Genomic DNA, 21,537 nt, shown 5'->3' with positions numbered 1-21,537 from the left:
GAGTGCTGGGATTAAAGGCGTGCACCACCATGCCCAGCTACACACACACACACACACACACACACACACACACACACGTATAATTTAGACAGAGAGAAAGAGCAAGGGCGCATGGGTGCACCATGGCCTCCTGCCACTGTACACAAACTCCAGCACATGTGCCACTATGTGCATCTGCCTTTATGTGAGTACTGGAGAATCAAATCAGGGCTGTCAGGGTTTGCAAACAAGTTCCTTTAACCGCTGACCCATCTCTCCAGCTGCCCCTCTACACCATGATCTTACAGCACTCATTCTAATGAAGGCTGACCTGGAATTCATTCAGTAGAGCAGAATGGCCTTGAATTCATGACAGTCCCAGCTCAGCCTCTCCAATATAGGGATTAATGGCTTGTGTCACCACACTCAGCTTGGCAACTTATTACCTTCATAGCAAACTGAAAATCTGAAGTCAAGCTAAACATGGTGGCACACACCTTTAGTCCCAGCACTCGGGAGGCAGTGGTAGGAGGATGGCCGTGAATTCAAGGCCACCCTGAGACTACACAGTGAATTCCAGGTCACCCTGGGCTATAGTGAGACCCTACCTCAAGAAAAAAATAAAATCTGAAGTAGGTATTTATTTATTTGTGGGCTTTTGTTACCCCCAACCATGGTTCTCTCTCTAGCCCAGGCTGACCTGAATTCACAGAAATCCTCCTAACTCTTCCTCCCAAGTGCTGAGAATAAAGGTGTGTGCCACTACATCTGGGCAGCTAATGTAGATTTTTACCTGTGGATTTGTTTATATTATATTCTCCATGAGATTAAAGATCATTTTCTCTGTCTTACTGCTGTACCCCTGGTGCCTACTGCATATGACAAGTATCTATTAAGTCAATGAATAAATGAAGAAATAAATCTACCAATGATCTAGATGCCTGGACTTAACTAGGCAAGTGGTCTAGGAGGATGGAGGACAGATTTTCAGAGTCACAATTCAAGAACTGCTGCCCCACTGACTACTAAAAGACAGGTAACACAGACATTAGACTCTCAGATGGCTGAGGCCAGTACATACACAGTCTCAGGTCTATCACCACTACAGTGTGGAAAGAGTACATGTACACACTTGCTCTCTCAAACTCCAAACTCCAAGCACATAGGCAGCACTAAGGAAAAGGTCAGAGATATAGAAGGTTCTTGGACCAAAGGGATATCTACCAAGCTCAGATTACTAATGAAGATTTGTTTTTTTTTGTTTTGTTTTTGTTTTTTGAGGTAGGGTCTCACTCTGGCCCAGGCTGACCTGAAATTCACTGTGGAGTCTCAGGGTGGCCCCAAACTCATAGCAATCCTCCTACCTCTGCCTCCCGAGTGCTGGGATTAAAGGCGTGCGCCACCACACCCGGCCTGAAGTCAAGATGATAACCCAGCTTCCCTAGAGAAGAATTAGATACCATATCTTTATGACAGTGTTAAACCATGAAAAATACCAAGAAAGACACAAACTCCCAAATGGCAAATCTCTCTTTAGAAACCAACTCTCAGTAGACCCAGTGAAGCAGTACAAGCAGTGGCTTCCCTCCTCTTCCTAGAGACCAGGAAACAGTTTTCAGAGGCAATGAAAAGAAATCACTCTATAAAAGGTCTGGGGGTGGTGGCTGCTACAGCTGCCTACAAACCAGCCACCAAGCACACACACCACGTCCACAGGTACACAGCTACAGGGCAGTGAGGCACATGAAGTAAGTCGCAGACTTAGCTAGAGCCAATGCTATTGCAGGGCCTTCAGAAATGTCTGGGTGTGTTGCAGTACTTCTCTGTACTGTTCTTTTTTGTTTGTTTTCGAGGTGGGGTCTCATTCTAGCCGAGGGTAACCTGGAAGTTACTCTATAGCCCCAGCCTGGCCTAGAACTCACAATGATCCTCCTACCAAAGTCTGCCATCAGTTGGTACTAAAGGTGTGTGCCACCATGCCTGGATCTGCCCTATTCTTTAAAGGTTTTCTTTTAGACTCAACACCCCCAAGCACCTCCTATCAGCACTATCTCTTGGCATAGACCCTGTTACATTTTAGCTCTCAGTGACAACCTCAGAGTTATTCTTTTTCCAAGCTGTAAGTGCCAGGTTCCTCAACACATTACTGCTAAGTTACTAAAGTGCATGCATGCCCGAGGAGGTGCTTACATGACTGGTAGCAATGATGAGAAGCATCCTCCAGGCAGAGATCAGCATCTGATACTCTAACAAAGATGTGCAGTTGTTGCCCTCTGTTTCAGCCGTGTGAACTGCCAATGACTTGACATAACCTGACCAGTAGGCAAAGCGTTTTTCGCTGGAAAATCTCTTGAGTGTATCTTTTAATGACCGGTCTAATGAACCCCTACAGTGTCAAGAAAACACAAGCCAACAGTCAGGATTTGAAAACAGGTGGGCATGTAATGGGCACAGACCCTTGCTGAGGCAGAGGAAACCATGTCATATGGGCTTAAGGCTACCTCTGAGGTGGGAGCTCAGACATCTTGATCAACAATAATGGGTTAGGCTGATACCCTTCCAGGCTTCCTTCTCCATAAAACCTAGTGACATGGAGTGCGCTTCACAATAAATCTTTCTGATAATCATAAATGCCATCAATGGACTGGCCAAGGATACAATTCACTGGCCCTCCATACATGGTCCAAACCAAATCTCTTCTGCCAGTGGTAGGCCTCCATCCTCTCCTCCCTTCCTTAAAAGCTCACAGGGGAGAGCTGGGGTCACAGTTCAGTGGCAGGTGAATTGCCTAGCATGTAAAAGGCAGTGAGTTGGTTCCCCAGCATGACAATAATAATAATAATTATTATTATAATTAAATTTTAAAAAGCACCTTACATGGGAAAGGACTCACTTAACTACATAGTGTATCTCCAAGCAAATTATCTTCATGATTAGAGCACAGGTTTCCAGGATGCTGGGCTGTGGAGAGGAGAACAGAACACATCATTTACATAAGAAGGCACTTCTCTGGTATCTTCATACACCAAAAGAACAAGGACCCAATATATGGAAAATAAGCAAATACCCCTAACAAGTGTGAATGTGCTCCTGACATAGAGCAGGGGCATCATGACCACAGTGACTCCTTTTAAAACTGTGGAGGTCACAGAGCCATCGTTCACCCAGAGCATGACAAGCCTTTGCCCATCCAAAAGCAAAGCAGAGACACACGGAATGGTCTGAGAAAAGAGCTCCAAGTGAAGGAAACATATAGGGAAGAATCGTTTTCTCCATCTCAGCCCTTGCTTTCCCTCTTAGGAACTTGTAGCCAGCCCCACCCTCCACCCTCCACCATAGCTCACCTCAGAAGTCTCTGAGGGCGGAGAAAGGGTTCCAAACAGCGGACTGGTTAAATTCTCCCAAAACTTGGGTCTAGAATAAAAACATTTATTGGAAATGACACTCTGTCTTTCCCATAGTCTTCTCTGGAGTTCCCCTTAGAGATATTTCTTCAGATTTTAGTATCACAACTCTTAACACGCCAAATAAGCTAACTTCTCCTATACAAAGGTAAAAGGTACCATAGATAAAATTACATTTTCCTCATAAAGAGTGAAACTGTATGATTTGTGAGTTACAGGCCAGCCCAGACTTTAGTGTAAGAGCCTTTCTCAAAAACAAGTAACAGAGTGCCGGGTATGGTGGCACACACCTTTAATCCCAGCACTTGGGAGGCAGAGGTAGGAGGATCCCCAAGAGTTAGAGGCCACCCTGAGACTCCATAGTGAATTCCAGGTCAGCCTGGGCCAGAGTGAGACCCTACCTAGAAGAAAAACCAAAAAAAGAAAAAAAGAAACCCAAAACAAAACAAAAAACAAGTAACAGGGCTGGAGAGATGGCTTAGGTTAAGGCGTTTGCCTGCAAAGCCAAAGTACCCCGTTTTGACTCTCCAGGACCCAACGTAAGCCAGATGCACAAAGGAGCACATGCATCTGAAGTTCATTTATAGCAGCTAGATGCCCTGGTGTGCCCATTCTCTCTCTCTCTCTAAAAAAAAATAATAATAATAATAATAATAATAAAGGTGGACGTGGTAGTACATGCACTTGGGAGGCAGAAGTAGGAGGATTGCCATGAGTTCGAGGCCACTCGGAGACTACATAGTGAATTCCAGGGCAGCCTGAGCTACAGTGAGACCCTACCTTGAGAAACAAACAAACAAACAAACAAACAAACAAACAAAAGGAAGAAGTAAAACTTCATGTGTAAACATGAGGGCCTGAGGGACTTGAGAGATCATTCAAGTTCAATCCTCAGGACATATATAAACTGCTGGGCATGGCCACACATATCTGTAATTTGTCCCCTAGAAGAGCAGAGAACACAGAATAGTCAGGGGTCACGAGAAAACCCGCAAACTCCAGTATCAACAGGAGACTTGGCTAAATAAGATCAAGTGACCTAGAACTCACTATGTAGCTCAGGCTGGCTTCAATCTCACAGTGATCCTCCTAACTCAGTCTCCCAAGTGCTAGGATTAAAAGTGTGTGTCAGGGCTGGAGAGATGGCTTAGCGGTTAAACGCTTGCCTGTGAAGCCTAAGGACCCCGGTTCGAGGCTCGGTTCCCCAGGTCCCACGCTAGCCAGATGCACAAGGGGGCGCACGCATCTGGAGTTCGTTTGCAGAGGCTGGAAGCCCTGGCGCGCCCATTCTCTCTCTCTCCCTCTATCTGTCCTTCTCTCTGTGTCTGTCACTCTCAAATAAATAAATAAATAAATAAATAATTTAAAAAAAAAAGTGTGTGTCAATGTGCCAGGCCAAAAAAAAAAAAAAAAAAAAAGTTAAGGGGTTGGAAATGGCTCAGCACTTAATGCACTTGCTTGCAAATCCTAACAACCTGGGTTTGAGTTCCCAGTACCCAGTAAGCCAGATACACAAAGTGGCACATGCATCTGGAGCTCATTTGCAATGAATATAGCTAGAGACCCTGGCACTCCCTTTCTCTTTCTCTCTCTCTGACTCTATCTGTATTTCTCTGCTTGAAAATAAATAATAAAAAATTTTAATATTTTATTTTTTTAATATTTTATTTTTTACTTATTTATTAAAGATAGAAAGAGGGAGAGAGAGATAGAGAAAGTGAGAATGGGCACACCAGGGGCTCTAGCCACTGCAAATGAACTCCAGATGCGTGAGCCACCATGTACATCTGGCTTACATGGGACCTGGAGAATCGAACCTGGGTCCTTAGGTTTCACAGGCATAGGCCTTAACCACTAAGTCAGCCCTCCATCCCAAGAATATTTTTAAAATATTAATTTTTAAAATGTATTTTCACATGCATGCATGAGCACACCAGGGTCTTTTACTGGTGCTAACACATGCCAGGTACTTGTATTCTGCATCTAGTTTTATGTGGGTGCAAGGGAATGGAACTGGGTTGTAGGATTTCTTAAGTAAGTACCTTTAACCCTTGAGCCATCTCCCCACCCCCTGAACCCTGTTAATAGTTTATTCCATGATATACTTTCAAAAGCTCCCCTCAAAACAAGTGAGGCAGTCTACAAATATAATCCCAGCACTCGGGAAGATGGTGAATTTGAACTCAGACTGGAACCATTCCTAAAAACACAAGGGGCTGAGGAAATGGCTCAGTAGGAAGGAGTAAGCTGAACAATCATGAGTACCTGAGTTTGATCACTGATACCCATGAAAAAGCTAGGCACGCCTGTAATCCCAGTACTGAGTGGGATGGAGACAAGAAGGTAGCTAGGGCTTGCTGGACTGACACGTTTACATAAAATAGTTCAGTGAGAAAAACTGGCTCAGAGACAGTAGGTGGACAATGATACAGGACACCTGGCCTCTGCATGCATGAGCATATGTGCACCCGTGTGGGTACCACCCCAACACCACCCCCACCCCTACACACAGACAGAAAGCTCTACATAGTGGCATATGCCTTTAATCCTGGCACTCAGAAGGCAGTCAGGAGAATTGCTGTGAGTTCAAGGACTGGTACTACAGAGTGAGTTCCAGGTCAGCCTGGACTACAGTAAGATCCAACCTTGGGAAAAAAAAAAGTAAAAAGGATGAAACAGAGAGAAAATTAAGATAGCAGATTACAGAACTGAGCCTTTCTTTTTTTTTTTTTTTTAATGAATCTACTTTGGATGGACATATCCTGTGTTGGTACCATCTTTACCCTCTTCCCTGCCCTCATTCCCCATGGGGTTGTGGGTTATGAGAACAGCAGTCACTGGAAAGGGCAACTGAGCCTTTTCTAACATTCCTTCTCATTGTGCCAACAGATTCCAATCCAATTGCTTCTGTCCACTGGCTTAAAGGAAGCCACTGTAGTCTGAAGCTGTTTCTCAATAATAATGGCACTGATGGGGTTAGCAAATACAAAATGGAATTGACACCTGCTAATGGAGCAATAAAGAAAAAGCAAATTGGGGGGGGGGGTAGAGAAGATAGCTTAACAGCTAAGATGCTTGCTTGCAAAGCCTGATTTCGATTCCCCAGTACCCATGTAAAAGCCAGATGTATAAAGTGGTACATGTATCTGGAGTTTGTTTTTATTAACAAGCGGCCATGGTGTGTCCATTCTCTCTCTCTCTCCTTGCAAATAAATAAAAAAATACTGCAAATATTTGCCAAGTATGGTAGTGCATGCCTTTAGTCCCAGCACTTCGGAGGCAGAGGTAGGAGTATCACTGAGAGTTCGAAACCACCTTGAGACTACATGTTGAATTCCAAGTGAGCCTGAGTGAGACCCTACTTCAAAAACCAAAAATTACTACAAATATTTGAAAAAAGGAAGTAAATTAAAAAGGAAAAGAAGCATAAGACTCCGCTGTACTAAACCACGTGCTAAAGCACATTTGATTCGTATTCTCAGCGAACTGCCACAACAAACCTGTGATAAGAACTATGGTTACTCCCATTTTACAGGTAAGGAAAATGAGACCAACTAATGCCCATGGGGAAACTTACTTGGTTCGGAGGACCAGCATGGCACTATCCCTGCGGTCCTGCCACAGAGCATGCAGAAAGGCAATGGCTGCACGATGCAACAGAGGTGGGCACCAGTATCGATCCTGCTGCTGGGAATCAATCAGTTCTAGCACCACATGGAGGCAGCTCCACACACCAAGGCTGAACTCCTGCAAGAGGGAACAGATGAGAGTCCAAGTCCCACCCCACACGTCCCAGGAAGCCCCCTAGATGCACTCAAAGAGCAGGCTAACCTTGGAGCCATCACTACCATCCTTCACTTCCAGATTCAAAAACAGCTCAATGAGGCCTGGCTGGGTCTCTACTGCAACAGTGAGGAACTCCAGAATCATAACTTTGATGCGCATGTCCTCAATCTTGCTGTGAAGGCGGGTTAGGAAGGCATCACGAATGGCAGCTGCATCATTGCCCAGGCAAGCATACACTGACATTGGGGCCACCTGACAGAGACCAGAACACACAGGCTTAGATGTGGCTTCCAGAGATAGGGTAGCAGGCTTCTGCAAAAGAGTATTAGAAAACTCCAGAACATAGGGGGATGAAAAAAAGAACTTGGACATTAAGTTCTGGTCTAAGGACCCAAATTTACAGAAAAAACAGTAAATATTAAAAAGATGCTGACCCTGGGCTAGAGAAATGGATCAATGGTTAAGGGACTTACCTGCTAAACTTAAGGACCCAGGTTAGATCCTCCAGTAGTGACGTAAGCCAGATGCACAAAGTGGCATATGCATTTGGAATTCGTTTGCAATGCCTGGAGGCCCTGGTACACCCATTCTCTCTCTCTCCAATAAATTAAAAAAATATTAAGAATTTTTATTATTTTTTAAAAATGCTTTTATGTTTTGGTTTTTATTTTATTTTTTATTTGAGAAAGAGAATGTGAATAGAATTACCAGGGCATCCAGCTGCTGCAAATTCCAGATACATGTGCTACTTTGTGCATCTGATTTATGTAGGTCCTGGGGAATTGAACCTAGGCCCTTTACCTTCACAGGCAAGCGCCTTCACTGCTAAGCCATCTCTCCAGCCCATGTTTTGGTTTTTTGAGGTAAGGTCTCATTCTAGCCCAGCTGACCTAGAATTCACTATGTAATCACAGGGTGGCCTTCACCTCAAGACGATCCTTCTACCTCTGCCTCCAGAGTGCTGGGACTAAAGGCAGGCGCCACCATGTCTGGCTGAGAAATTAAAAAAAACAAAACTTCATGGCTAAATAGAATGTGGAAAAGAGATACTTGTCTGCCTGTTAGACTAGCAAAGAAGAACCAATAAAGCCATGTGGCAAGAATGGGAAAACTTGGTGTTAAAGAACAGAAATGCACATCCAACACTTTTATTTATTTTTTGTTTTTTTGAGATAATGTTTCACTCTAGCACAAACTAACCGGTAATTCACTATGTAGTCTCAGGGTGGCTCTGAATTAACAGCTATCCAACTACCTCTGCCTCCCAAGAGCTGGGATTAAAGGCATGTGCCACCATGCCCAGCAATACTTTTATTAACACACACACACAAACATACATACATATACATATATATGCAGAAAAAACTTGTCAAAGTTACATTTATATGAATTATGTAAATAAACAGATTACAATGAAGATTCTTACCTCTTACAATTAGGATAAAACCATCATATAGGGCTAGGGAGATGGCTCAGTAGTTAAAGGCACTTGCTTGCAAAGCTTGTTAGACTAGGTTCCATTACCCAATATTCATAAAAAACCAGATGCACGGGGTTGGAGAGATGGCTTAGCAGTTAAGCACTTGCCTGTGAAGCCTAAGGACCCCGGTTCAAGGCTCGATTCCCCAGGACCCACGTTAGGCTTTACAGGCCAGTGCTTAACCTCTAAGCCATCTCTTCAGCCCTATTTATTTATTTGACGGAGAAGGGGGAGGGGAGAGAAAGGGCGTGCCAGGGCCTCCAGCCACTGCAAATGAACTCCAGACGTGTGTGCCCCCTGTGCATCTGGCTAATGTGGGTCCTGAGGAATAGAACTTGGGTCCTTTGGCTTTGCAGGCAAATGCCTTAACCACTAAGCCATCCCTCTAGCCCCTATTAGTTTTGCTCTTGTAAATGACGTGTCCCCCCTCAAAAAAAAAGAAAGCAGGGTGTGGTGACACACGCCTGTAATCCCAGCACTTGTGAGGCAGAGGTAGGACTGCTGTGAGTTTGAGGTCACCCTGAGACTACCCAGTAAATTCCAGGTCAGCTTGGGCTAGTGTGAAACCCTACCTCAAAAAAAATAAAACACACACACATACACAAAAATTGCATTTGAACTTGTGTGTGTATGTGTGTGCATGCAGGGTCTCTTACTGCTGCAAACAAACATCAGACACTAGTACAACTTTTTGTGTCCAGGTACACAGGTGGCTTGGGAATTGAACCCAAGACAGCAGACTTGGCAAGCAAGCACTTTAACCACTGAGCCAGCTTCACAGCCTTGCTTTTATTACTTTCTAATCCAAGTTAGCAGGCTGCTTCTATTTAAAGAAGGAAAAGAGTGGCCTCAGGGAACGTAGGGGTATGTTGTCCAGTAGTACTACTAGCCTGACATGCCTAAGGTCCTGGGTACTATACCCAGCACTGAAAGGGGAAAAAAACCAAAGGAAAGAAAAGAGGGGTAGCCTCACGAAAGAGTCTAGATCCCAGGGTACTAGTTGGCTGAATGGATCCTACCGTAGCCAATCGTTTCAGCAACTGAATGGCAAGACGGGGCAAAGCTGGGTCGTGTTTATGGTAGATATACTTGGCTAGGACAGCAATGAGGTTGTTCCCATGGGCACCTGAAAAAGAACAGGAAACAGTCAAGACACAAAGGGTACTTCATCAGAGTTTATTTTTTAATATTTTATTTTTGTTCGTTTGTTTATTTATTTATTTATTTTATTTTTGGTTTTTCTTCTAGGTAGGGTCTCACTCTAGCCCAGGCTGACTTGGAATTCACTATAGTCTCAGGGTGGCCTTGAACTCATGGCTATCCCCCTACCTCTGCCTCCCAAGTGCTGGGATTAAAGGCGTGCACTACCATGCCTGGCTTGTTTATTTATTTATTTGACAGAGAAACAGGGGCAGAGAGAAAGAATGAGCATGCTAGGGCCGCTAGCCACTGCAAAAGAACTCCAGATGCATGTGCTTCCTTGTGCATCTGGCTAATGTGGGTCCTGGAGAATCAAACCTGGGTTGTTTGGCTTTGCAGGCAAACGCCTTAACCACTAAGCCATCCCTCTAGCCCCTTTAAAAGGCTGTGGCACCACAACCCTTGTACATCAGGCCAGAATAAATCTAGTTGCCAAATTCATTCTTTTTGTTGTTATTTTTTAAGGTAGGGTCTCTTTATGACTTTACATGGGTACTGAGGAATTGAGGTAGGGTTTCACTATAGCCCAGGCTGACCTGGAATTCACTATGTAGTCTCAGGATAGCCTTGAGCTCACCATGATCCTCCTACCTCTGCCTCCCAAGTGCTGAGATTAAAGATGCATGCCCCCACACCTGGCTCAAATTCTTTTTTTTTTTTTTTTGTGAGAAACAAAGAGAATATCAGAATTTGGGTAGGAGCAGTTCTAGCAAATTCATTAATGGTGAAAACACAATCTGAAGAAAAGAGATGCAGAAACAGGCTAGATCTGGGCATGTAGCACATGCCTTAATCCCACCAGTGAAGAGGCAGAGGTAGGAGATCACTGAATTCAAACCTACCCTGAGACTACATAGTGAATTCCAGGTCATCCTGGGATAGAATGAGACCCTACCTTGATGGGGGGGGGGGGGAAGGCTAGAAAGGCACTGATGGGGCTGGAGAACTGGCTCAGCAGTTAAAGAGCTTGCCTGCAAAGCCTAATGACCTGGGTTGGATTCCTCAGTACCCAGATGCACAAGGTGGCAAAGGCATCTGGGGTTCGTTTGCAGGAGCTGGAGGCCCTAGTGTGCCTTTCTCTTTCTTTCTTTCTTCATGCAAATGAATAAATATATATTTAAAAGAAAAAAAAAAAGAAAGATGGACTGAAGAAATGGCTGAGCAGTTAAGCAATTTCCTGTGACGCCTAAGTCCCCTCGTTCAAGGCTCGATTCCCCAGTACCCATATAAGCCAGATGTACAAGGCAGCACATGTATCTAGAGTTCATTTTCAGTGGCTAGAGGCCCTGATACGACCATTCTCTCTGTCATTCTCAAATCAATAAAGAAAGAAATAATAAAATTTAAAAAGAAAGAAAGAAAGAAAGAGGGAGATGATTTAAACAGTTAAGGCAGTTACCTGTGAAGACTAAGGACCCAGAATCATTTTCCAGGTCCTATATAAGCCAAATGCATATGGTGATGCATGTGTCTGGAATTTGTCTGCAGTGGTTAGAGGCCCTAGCGTGGCTTAGCAGTTAAGGCACTTGCCTGCAAAGCCAAAGGACCTTGGTCTGATTCCCCAGGACCCCACAAAGGGGTGCATGCACCTGGCAGTCCTTTGCAGTGGCTGAAGGCCCTGGGGCACCCATTTTCTCTCTCTCACTCTGCCTCTTTCCCTCTCTCAAATAAATAAATAACACAAAATATAAAAACAAAAGAAAGAGCAATATAATGAAATAAATTTAAAAACAAAACACAGAAAGTTCCAAACTTCATGCTAGACACGATGGTACACACCTATAATATCAGCACTTGGGAGGTGGAGGCAAGAAAATAAATTCAGGACATGGCCAACCTGGATTGAAACTCTGTCTCAAACCAAACCAAAAAAAAAAAAAAAATCCACGAACAAAAAAACCCAAAGATAAACAAAAAAAGGTGGGCTGGAGCAGTTCAGTGGTGGAGCACTTGCCTAATATGCACAAGGCCCTTGGGGTGATTTCTTAGCACGGCGTAAGTAAAAAGAAATTATATAGTTATAAACGGTCTTAGATATAATATCACATTCTTTTTTTGGGGGGCGGGGGTTTCAAGGTAGGATTTCACTCTAGCCCAGGCTGACCTGGAATTTATTCTCAGGTTTGCCTCGAATTCACCTCCTACCTGTTTCCCAAGTGCTGGGATTAAATGAGTATACCACCACGCCCAGCTTTTTCTTTTTTTTTCTTTTTTTTTTTTTTTTTTTTTTAATCTTTTTGAGGTAAGGTCTCATTCTAGTCCTGCCTGATCTGAAATTCACTATGTAGTCTCAGACTGGCCTTCCTGAGTGCTGGATGGGATTAAAGGTGTGCACGACCACACCCGGCTTTAAATAACTATCCTAAAGTCACAATGTAACAAGAGCCAATGTTTGACTGGTACTGGGAACTCTTCTGAGGTTTTTGTGTTTGTTTTTGGTAACTCACTGAATTTACTTAGGATAGCCTGCATGAACATGGTGGGAGATTATTTATCAAAGCAAGGGCACCTTACCAGTGGCTCTACCATTGAAGAAAATGTCTCCTTACCCCACCAACTATTAACTGCAAAATGATTCTCAGGGATGGTTTGTATTTATTTATTTGAAAGCAGAGAGAGAGAGACAGAAAAAAAAACACAAGTTTTCCAGGCATTGCAAATGAACTCTACATGTGCCACTTTGTGCATCTGACTACATGGGCACTGAAGAATTGAACCCTTTGCAGTCAAGTACCTTAACCACTGAGCAATCTCCCCTGCCTTTCCTTCCTTCCTTCTTCATTTATTTGCAAGCAGAAATAGGTAGAGAGAAGAGAGATAGACAGAATGGGTGTGCCAGGGCCTTTACCCCCTGTAAATGAACTTCAGACGCATGCGACCCCTTGGGCATCTAGTTTACATGGGTACTGGAGAATCAAAATGGGGTCCTTAAAAAAAAAAAAAAAGAAATGGGGTCCTTATGCTTCTCGGGCAAGTGCCTTAACTGCTAAGCTATCTACCCAGCACTGTTTTGTTTTTGAGACATGGTATGGCTAGCCTGTAACTTGGAGTTTCTCCTGCCTCTCCCACTCAAATGCTGTGACTGTGTAACATGTGTCGCTATGCCCAGTCTTCTCTACATGTGTTAGTATGGACTATTTATTCCTCAACAAACTCTTACTTATTTAGTTTTCATTTTTTTAGGTAGGGGTTCACTCTAGCCCAGGCTGACCTGGAATTTCCAGCATACTTCTATAAGGTATACAGTACTATTATACCTGCTTTACAGATGAGAAATCTTTGTTTTTCAAAGTTTAAAGTGTCACACTGAAACTCGGGCTGGCCTAAATTCACTATGTGGCTCAGACTGACCTTAAAGTCATGGTGATAATCCTGTCTCAGCCTCCCCGATGTGCTAAGATTACAGGTGTGAGCCACTATGATCAGTCAGAAGAAAATCTGAGTTAGAGTTTCCAAGTAACATGCCTGAGGTTCTCACGTGGCGGTCTGAATCCTAAATCTTTTTTTTTTTTTTTTTGAGGTAGGGTCTCACTCTGGCTCAGGCTGACCTGGAATTCACTATGTAGTCTCAGGGTGGCCTTGAACTCTTGGCGATCCTCCTACCTCTGCCTCCCGAGTGCTGGGATTAAAGGCGTGCGCCACCACGCCCGGCTTTGAATCCTAAATCTTATTCAAGCCTGCATCCCTAACTATTTGTTTTTCCATCAATAGGAGGCAAGAGGTATCCAGTTTCACTGTTTCCAAGATCAGGAGATGAGTTACCTAAAACATGGCATAAAATATATATTTACGGAGCCAGGTATGGTGGTACATGCCTTTAATCTCAGTGGGAGACAGAGGCAGGAGAATCACCATGAGTTCAAGGCCACCCTGAGACTACATAGTAAGTTCCAGGTCAGCCTGAGCTAGTGTGACATCCTACCTCATAGGGGAAAAAAAAATGTATTTATGGGCAAACATATGCCTGACTAGAAGAGACATACATACCATGTTGTGTGAGAGCCTGTTCCAGCGGGGACACTACTTGAGAAGGAGGTTTGAGCCGAATAACATTGTTGGTAACAGAGAAGGCTAATTTCACAGTCTTGATCAGCAGCTGGCCCTGGCCTTGGCCCTCTGTCCCATCACTAGGATGCCAAATGGAAGCCAGAATTAATTCATACAACATGACTCAACTGATAACATATGTGATCTCATGAATTAGATTTCAACAATGATCCCAGAGTTAACCAGCTTCCATTAGAGGCCCCAGTCCAAATTAGGAAAGAAGAGGGGCTAAGTGCCAGTTTATGCAGTAGCCAATTGCTTACATAAAGGGTATAGCATCAGAAGGACAAGGCTATCTTTTGTTTTGTTTTGTCTTTCAAGGTAAGGTTTCACTCTAGTCCAGGCTGACCCGGAATTCACTTATGTAGTCTCAGGGTGGCCTTGAACTCATAGCAATCCTCCTACCTCTGCCTCCTGAGTTCTAGGATTAAAGGCCTGTACCGCAACACCTGGCTTATATTCTTTTTTTTGGTTAAGGCCATATTTAAGATGTGACTACAGAGGCTGTGGAAATGGCTGAGTCAGTAAAGCACTTGCTATGCAAACCTGGGGACCAGAGTTTGGATCCCCAGCACTCATGTAAATGCAGGGTGGGAGTGGCAGCAACCTGTAATCCCAGCTCAAGGGAGGAATCCCTGGGGCTACCTAGACTAGCTGAAACAGTAAATTCTGGGGTTGGGAACACTCCTCTCAGCAAAATAAGAGTGATCAAGGAAGACAACTGGTGTCAACTTGTGGCCGCCACATACACACGTGTGCATATCCACCCCCTAACAGCACCTACAACACAAAGGGAGGGAAAAAGCAATTTCAAGTTACAGTAAGATAGAGTTCTTAAAACATACAACACCATAAAGAGTAAAGGGGCAGGTACAGAGGAAATTCTACCTTCGGGGCTGAGCGGCCATCACCATGTCAATGGTGTCAACACCAATGCCCATGATATTGATGACAGTCTGTCCAGCTTCTGTGTAGGCCAGACTGCAGATGCACAGAGACTGCAGGCTGGGAGTGTGACTGGAAAACACAAGGGTTTTCAGTTACTAGGGAGCTTCCAAGTTTTTCACTGGAAGAGCACCATGGGGCAAACCTAACCAACTGGACACAGGACAGACAGATTAGCTCCTTGCAAGACTCTCTGATCACTTTCCTGAAACAGACTTAGTCCTAAGGACCACTCTGAAATACAATCTAAACTGCCATCAACTAATGGGTATAGTTAATGAAATAAATCAAGATTTACCCACGCGTGGAATGCACAGAACTATTCAAACAAGACAACTGTGTGTTGTGGCATAGAAACAACATTACAGAGCATTTAGTATAAGTAGAGGGAAAAACCTAGAAGAATACACACTAACGCATTAGAAATTTCTGGGAAGTAGACTTATGGAGGACATTTTGAACTAAATGAGTATTTTTTTTCAAAAATTTTTTTATTAACAACTTCCATGATTGTAAAAAATATCCCAGGCTGGAGAGATGGCTTAGCAGTTAGGCGCGTGCCTGTGAAGCCTAAGGACCCCGGTTCGAGGCTCAATTCCCCAGAATCCACGTTAGCCAGATGCACAAGGGGGCGCATGCATCTGGAGTTCGTTTGCAATGGCTGGAGGCCCTGGTGCACTCATTCTCTCTTTCTCTCTTGCTCTGTTTCTCTCTCTGCCTCTTTCTCTCTCTGTCACTCCCAAATAAATAAATAAACAAAAAAAATTAAAAAAAAAAAAAAGATTGTATTAAAAAAATCCCATGTTAGCCGGGCGTGGTGGCGCACGCCTTTAATCCCAGCACTCGGGAGGCAGAGGTAGGAGGATCGCCATGAGTTCAAGGCCACCCTGAGATGACAGAGTTAATTCCAGGTCAGCCTGGACCAGAGTGAGACCCTACCTCAAAAAACCAAAAAAAAAAAAAAAAAAAAAAAAAAAAAATCCCATGTTAATGCCCTCCCTCCCCCCACTTTCCCCTTTGAAACTCCATTCTCCATCATAGCACCTCCCTCTCTCAGTCTCTTTTATTTTGATGTCTAAATCAGTATTTTTTTAATGAACATGCATAATTTTGGTAAAAATCATAAACAAGATGAAGTGCATATAGACATATATACTTAAAACATTCTATTCCTCACTTCATTTGTTTTTCTCTCTCAACAGGGAGAAATGACCATTGAGCCAGTGGAAAGCAAACCAGAACCCTGAGATTGATGAACTTTAGACTCAATTAAAGGGAGCTGTCTGGAGGAAATGAAATGACTTTACACAGCAACAGCCAGAGTCTACCCTAGTGAACAGCAGGCTCTACTAACAGTCCCCTCAGTACCTGTTGTGTAGGTCTGTCTCATGGCACAGGTTGAGTATCGCATGAATCAGCTCCAGGATCAAGCAACCTAAACTCCAGAGGGGGAAAAAAAACCCAGCAATAATGTGGCCTTGTATAATAACCCTTACCCCAACAGAGGGAGAAAGATCTCCAAAGATTCTCCAGCCTTCCCTTCCCATATTATCCTTACCAATCTGTTCCCGCACACCGTGAGAGTTATAACGCCACTTGTGGTAGCTAGGAAGCATCTCCTTCAACACAAACATCACACAGGGCACCAGGCCTTGGCTCTGGGTGCTACCAAGCTGCCCCTATGGGAAATCATTATGTGAGGGCCTCTGTCATGTAAGGAAGAGTCCTCTACTTACAAGATTTAACTTCAAAAGCACAGACGGGTCCAAAGGAGACTTATGCAAACCTTGGCCATCAATTAATGGAAACATTAGCAATTCCGATTTCAGGCAATTGTTCACAATCTCTCACAGTTCACCTGCCTACTTTTCTGAGTTTTAACTCAAAAAAGCCTTACTTTCCCTTTCTTTTCTTTGGACACTGGCCAAAATCCTAAGCATGCTTGCCCTGACACTTTGGGGCATTTTCATAAATAAATTAATTTTTTTATTTTTTTGGTTTGTTCAAGATAGAGTCTCACTCTAGCCCAGGCTGACCTGGAATTCACTATGTATCTCAGAGTGGCCTTGAACTCATGGCAATCCTCCTACCTCTGCCTCCCAAGTGTTGGGATTAAAAGCATACAACACCAAGCCTTGCTATAAAGCAATTTTAAAAAATTTAAGATTTTATTTATTAGACAGAGAGGGAGAAAGGAGAAAATGGGTGCACCAGGGACTCTAGCCACTGAAGAACCAACTCCAGAGCACGCACCACCATGTGTTTCTGGCTTACATAGGACACGGAGAATAGAACCTGGATTCGTGGGCTTCACAGGCAAGCACTTTTTAACTGCTAAGCTATTTCTGCAGCCCTAAGTGTTTTTAAATTAACTTTATTTGCAGGCGGAGAGGCAGGTAAGAGAGAAAACTGGTGTGCTATGGCCTTCAACCACTGCAAACAAACTTCAGATGCATGCACCCCCTTGTGTGTCTGGCTTACCAGGTTCCTGGGGACTCGAACATCGGTCCTTTGGCTTTATAGGCAAGTGCCGTAACTGCTAAGCCACCTCTCCAGCTCACTTTGGGGCTTTTTTACTGTCATGTTTTTTCTTTCAGGAAATCTTGCTGGGCATGGTGGCGCATGCCTTTAATCCCAACACTTGGGAGGCAGAGGAAGGATGACCACTGTGAGTCTGAGGACACTCTAAGACTACATAGTGAATTCCAAGTCAGCCTAGGTTAAAGTGAAACCCTACCTCAAAACATACACGAAGGAAAGAAGGGAGGGAGGGAGAGAGAGGGGGAGGGAGGAGGGAGGGAGGGAGGGAGGATAGAAAGCAGGCAGGCAGGCAAGCTAGCTACTCTGAAGTTAAGGGTACTCCTTGCACAAACATGAAGGTCTGAGACCATCAGAGTTTGAATCCCCAGATCTCACGTAAACAGCTGTGCATGGTTACATAAACCCATAACTCCAGTCCTGCAGGGGAGCAGAGAACTGAGACTCTTTGGAGCCCTACAAGCTCCTGAATCAGTAGAGATTTCAGCTCAAAACAAAGCTGGGTGGAAGAGCACTTGAGAGGGACAAGCAATGTTCTGCTGCAGCCACCAGGCAAGTGCCTCCAGCCACTGGTGAGCATACCAGGCACCACACAGCACACATATACACACATGCAAAAAAATAAGAAATCCCTACTTCAGGCTGGGTACTCTCGCTCATTCAGGCCTGTAATCCCATAATTCAGGAGGTGGAGACAGAGGCAAAGGTAGAGGCAGGAGGATCACAACAAGTTTAAGACCAGCCAGGACTACATATATAGCAAGACTCTGTCTCAAAAAGAAAAAGAAAAAAAAAAAGCCTACTTCAACTGATCCCATGTTCTAAAATTGTGAATTTCACTAGAATAGAAAAGGCAACTAAACAAACAATGTGGGAACTGGCAAGATGGCTCAGCAGTAAAGATATATGTCTGCAAAGCCTAAGGACCCAGGGGAACCCAGGTTCATTCTGTGCATGGCGAGAGAGAAGAGTCTATTTTCATCCTTCTGCAGATATATATCCAATTTTCCCAACACCATTTGCTGAAGAGGCTGTCTTTTCTCTAATGAGTATTTTTGGCATTTTTATCGAATATCAGGTGGCTATAGCTACTTGGGCTTACATCTGGGTCCTCTATTCTGTTCCACGGATCTACATGTCTGTTTTTGTGCCAGTACCACGCTGTTTTTGTTACTATGGCTCTGTAGTATAGGTTAAAATCAGGTATGGTGATACCACCAGCCTTATTTTTGTTGCTCAGTATTATTTAAGATATTCGAGTTTTTTTGTGATTCCAAATGAAATTTTGGATTGTTTTTTCTATTTCCATTAAGAATGCCTTTGGAATTTGGATAGGGATTGCATTAAATGTGTAGATTGCTTTAGGTAAGTTTGCCATTTTCACAATATTGATTCTTCCAATCCAGGAACAAGGGATGTTTCTCCACTTTCTAGTGTCTTCTGCAATTTCTCGCTTGAGTGTTTTAAAGTTCTCATTGTAGAGATTTTTTTACTTCCTTTGTTAGGTTTATTCCAAGGTACTTTTTTTTTTTTTTTGATGCAATTTTGAATGGGAGTGATCCTCTGATTTCATCCTCTGTGTGTTTGTTGTTAGCATATAGGAAGGCTACTGATTTCTATGTATTTATTTTGTATCCTGCTACATGGCTGTAGGTTTTGATCAGCTCTAACAGTTTGCTAGTAGAGTCTTTAGGGTCCTTTATGTATAGAATAATGTCATCTGCAAATAATCATAACTTGATCTCTTCCTTTCCAATTTGTATCCCTTTTATGTGTGTCTCTTGCCTTATTGCTATGGCTAAGACTTCCAAAACTATATTAAATAAAAGTGGGAACAGTGGACACCCTTGTCTTGTTCCTGATTTTAGTAGAAAAGCTTCCAGTTTTTCCCCATTTAGTAATATGTTGGCTGCAGGCTTGTCATAAATAGCTTTTATTATATTGAGATATGTTCATTCTTTTCCTAGTCTCTGTAGGACTTTTATCATGAAGGGATGATGGATTTTGTCAAATGCTTTCTCTGCGTCTAATGAGATGATCATGTGATTTTTGCCCTTCAACCCGTTTATATAATGTATTACATTTATAGATTTGCGTATGTTGAACCATCCCTGCATCTCTGGGATAAAGTCTACTTGGTCAGGGTGAATGATCTTTTTGATATACTCTTGTATTCTGTTTGCCAATATTTTGTTGAGAATTTTTGCATCTATGTTCATGAGGGAGATTGGTCTGTAATTTTCTTTTTTTGTTCTATCTTTGCCTGGTTTTGGTATCAGGGTGATGCTGGCCTCATAGAAGGAGTTTGGTAGAATTCCTTCTTTTTCTATTTCCTGGAAAAGCTTAAGAAGCAATAGTGTTAGCTCTTCCTTAAAGGTCTGGTAAAATTCAGCAGTGAATCCATCTGGGCCTGGGCTTTTTTTTAGTTGGGAGATTATTGATAACTGTTCGGATCTCCATGTTTGTTATAGGTCTATTTAAGTGATTAATCTCATTTTCATTTAATTTAGGTAGGTCATATAAATCAAGGAAAGCATCCATTTCTTTCAGATTTTCATACTTTGTGGAGTATATGCTTTTATAGTATATCCCTATGATTTTTTTTAATTTCTCTGGAATCTGTTGTGATGTTACCTTTTTCATCTCTGACTTTATTAATTTGTGTCTCTTCTCTCTTTCTTTTGGTCAGATTTGCTAAGGGTTTATCAATCTTGTTTATCCTTTCAAAGAACCAACTCTGTTTCATTAATTCTTTGGACTGTTTTTTTCATTTCTATTTCATTAATTTCTGCCCTAATCTTTATTATTTCTTCCCGTCTACTGATTTTTGGTTTGCCTTGTTCTTCTTTTTCCAAGGCTTTAAGCTGAAGCATTAGGTCGTTTACTTGCGACCTTTCTAATTTCTTAATATAGGCATTTAAGGCTATAAATTTACCTCTTAGAACTGCCTTCATTGTGTTCCAGAGATTTTGATATGTTGTGTTCTCATTATCATTTGACTCTATAAATTTTTTGATTTCCTTCTTGATTTCTTCATTGACCCATTCATCATTTAGTAGTGTATTATTTAGTTTCCGTGATTTTGTGTACGCACTATAGCCTTTCTTGCTACTGATTTGTAGTTTAATTCCATTGTGGTCAGATAGAATGCAAGGGATTATTTCAATTTTCCTGAATTTGTTAAGATTTGCTTTGTGTCCTAATATATGGTCTATTTTAGAGAATGTTCCATGTGCAGCTGAAAAGAATGTATATTCTGCAGCCTTTGGATGAAATGTCCTGTATATATCTGTTTGGTCCATTCCTTCTATGACCTCATTTAGACCAGATGCCTCTCTGTTTATTTTTTCTTAAAATTTTTTAAGGGGCTGGAGAGATGGCTTAGCACTTAACGTGCTTGCCTGCAAATCCTAAGGATCCCGGTTCAACTCTCCATGCACAAGGGGGCACATGCATCTGGAGTTCATTTTCAGTGGCTGGTGGCTCTGGTGTGCCCATTCTCTCTCTCTCAAATAAATAATAAATAAATAAAATATATTTAAATTTTTAAAATATTATTTATTTACTTATTTATCTGCAAGCAGAGACAGAGAGAGAATATATCACAACCTCTTCCTACTGTAAACATGCACCGATGTGTGCACCAGACTTTACATGGATATTGGGGAATTGAACCTGGTCCATCAGGCTTTGTAGTTTGTAAACAAGTGCTTGTAACTGCTGAGCCACCTGTGCAGCCCTTCTAGTTCACATTCCTCTTCTTAATTCTACAGTAGTATTTTTCACAATTGTAATCCATTCTTTGATTACACATTAAGAATTTGTTTATAAAAAAATTTTGAACATTTTCGTTCATGATTCACATGTTACTTCAGAATTAGTTTAATTCTCAATTAAACTAAAGGCTTTGGACATTTAAAAGAGCTCTAAATTTGCTTGTATATAAAGGCTTACTTTTGAGTTTTCCTTGTTAGGGTAAGGGTGTCCTCTCCCACCCACTTAAACAGCTGCAGGACAGACTTTAAAGCAGCTGTTTGTTATTAATAATAAAATATCAAATATGAAAAAAAAAAAAAGAATTTGTTTAGAAAAGAGCTGAGGGGACTTAACAGGAGACATCAACAAGTTTCCTTTATAGTAAATACTACACTGGGAAAT

The 21,537-nt window shown here is 42.6% G+C and overlaps 1 protein-coding gene across 1 annotated transcript in view; it reads right to left on the bottom strand.

The window, feature by feature from the left end:
* Positions 1–21,537, bottom strand: part of Nup188 (nucleoporin 188) — a 70,655-nt gene that overhangs the window by 16,277 nt on the left and 32,841 nt on the right. The window contains exons 14-23 of the mRNA XM_045132919.1: positions 16,400–16,520; positions 16,210–16,276; positions 14,785–14,913; positions 13,837–13,976; positions 9,669–9,775; positions 7,215–7,421; positions 6,961–7,130; positions 3,324–3,393; positions 2,873–2,940; positions 2,170–2,365 (exon numbers count right to left, since the gene is read on the bottom strand). Of these exons, the coding sequence (XP_044988854.1) occupies positions 2,170–2,365; positions 2,873–2,940; positions 3,324–3,393; positions 6,961–7,130; positions 7,215–7,421; positions 9,669–9,775; positions 13,837–13,976; positions 14,785–14,913; positions 16,210–16,276; positions 16,400–16,520 (1,275 nt within the window). The remainder of the gene's footprint in view (positions 1–2,169; positions 2,366–2,872; positions 2,941–3,323; positions 3,394–6,960; positions 7,131–7,214; positions 7,422–9,668; positions 9,776–13,836; positions 13,977–14,784; positions 14,914–16,209; positions 16,277–16,399; positions 16,521–21,537) is intronic.

This window comes from Jaculus jaculus, chromosome 1 (genome assembly GCF_020740685.1).
Source record: "Jaculus jaculus isolate mJacJac1 chromosome 1, mJacJac1.mat.Y.cur, whole genome shotgun sequence".
Taxonomy (NCBI): domain Eukaryota; kingdom Metazoa; phylum Chordata; class Mammalia; order Rodentia; family Dipodidae; genus Jaculus; species Jaculus jaculus.
This window is presented reverse-complemented; position numbering and strand designations above follow the sequence as displayed.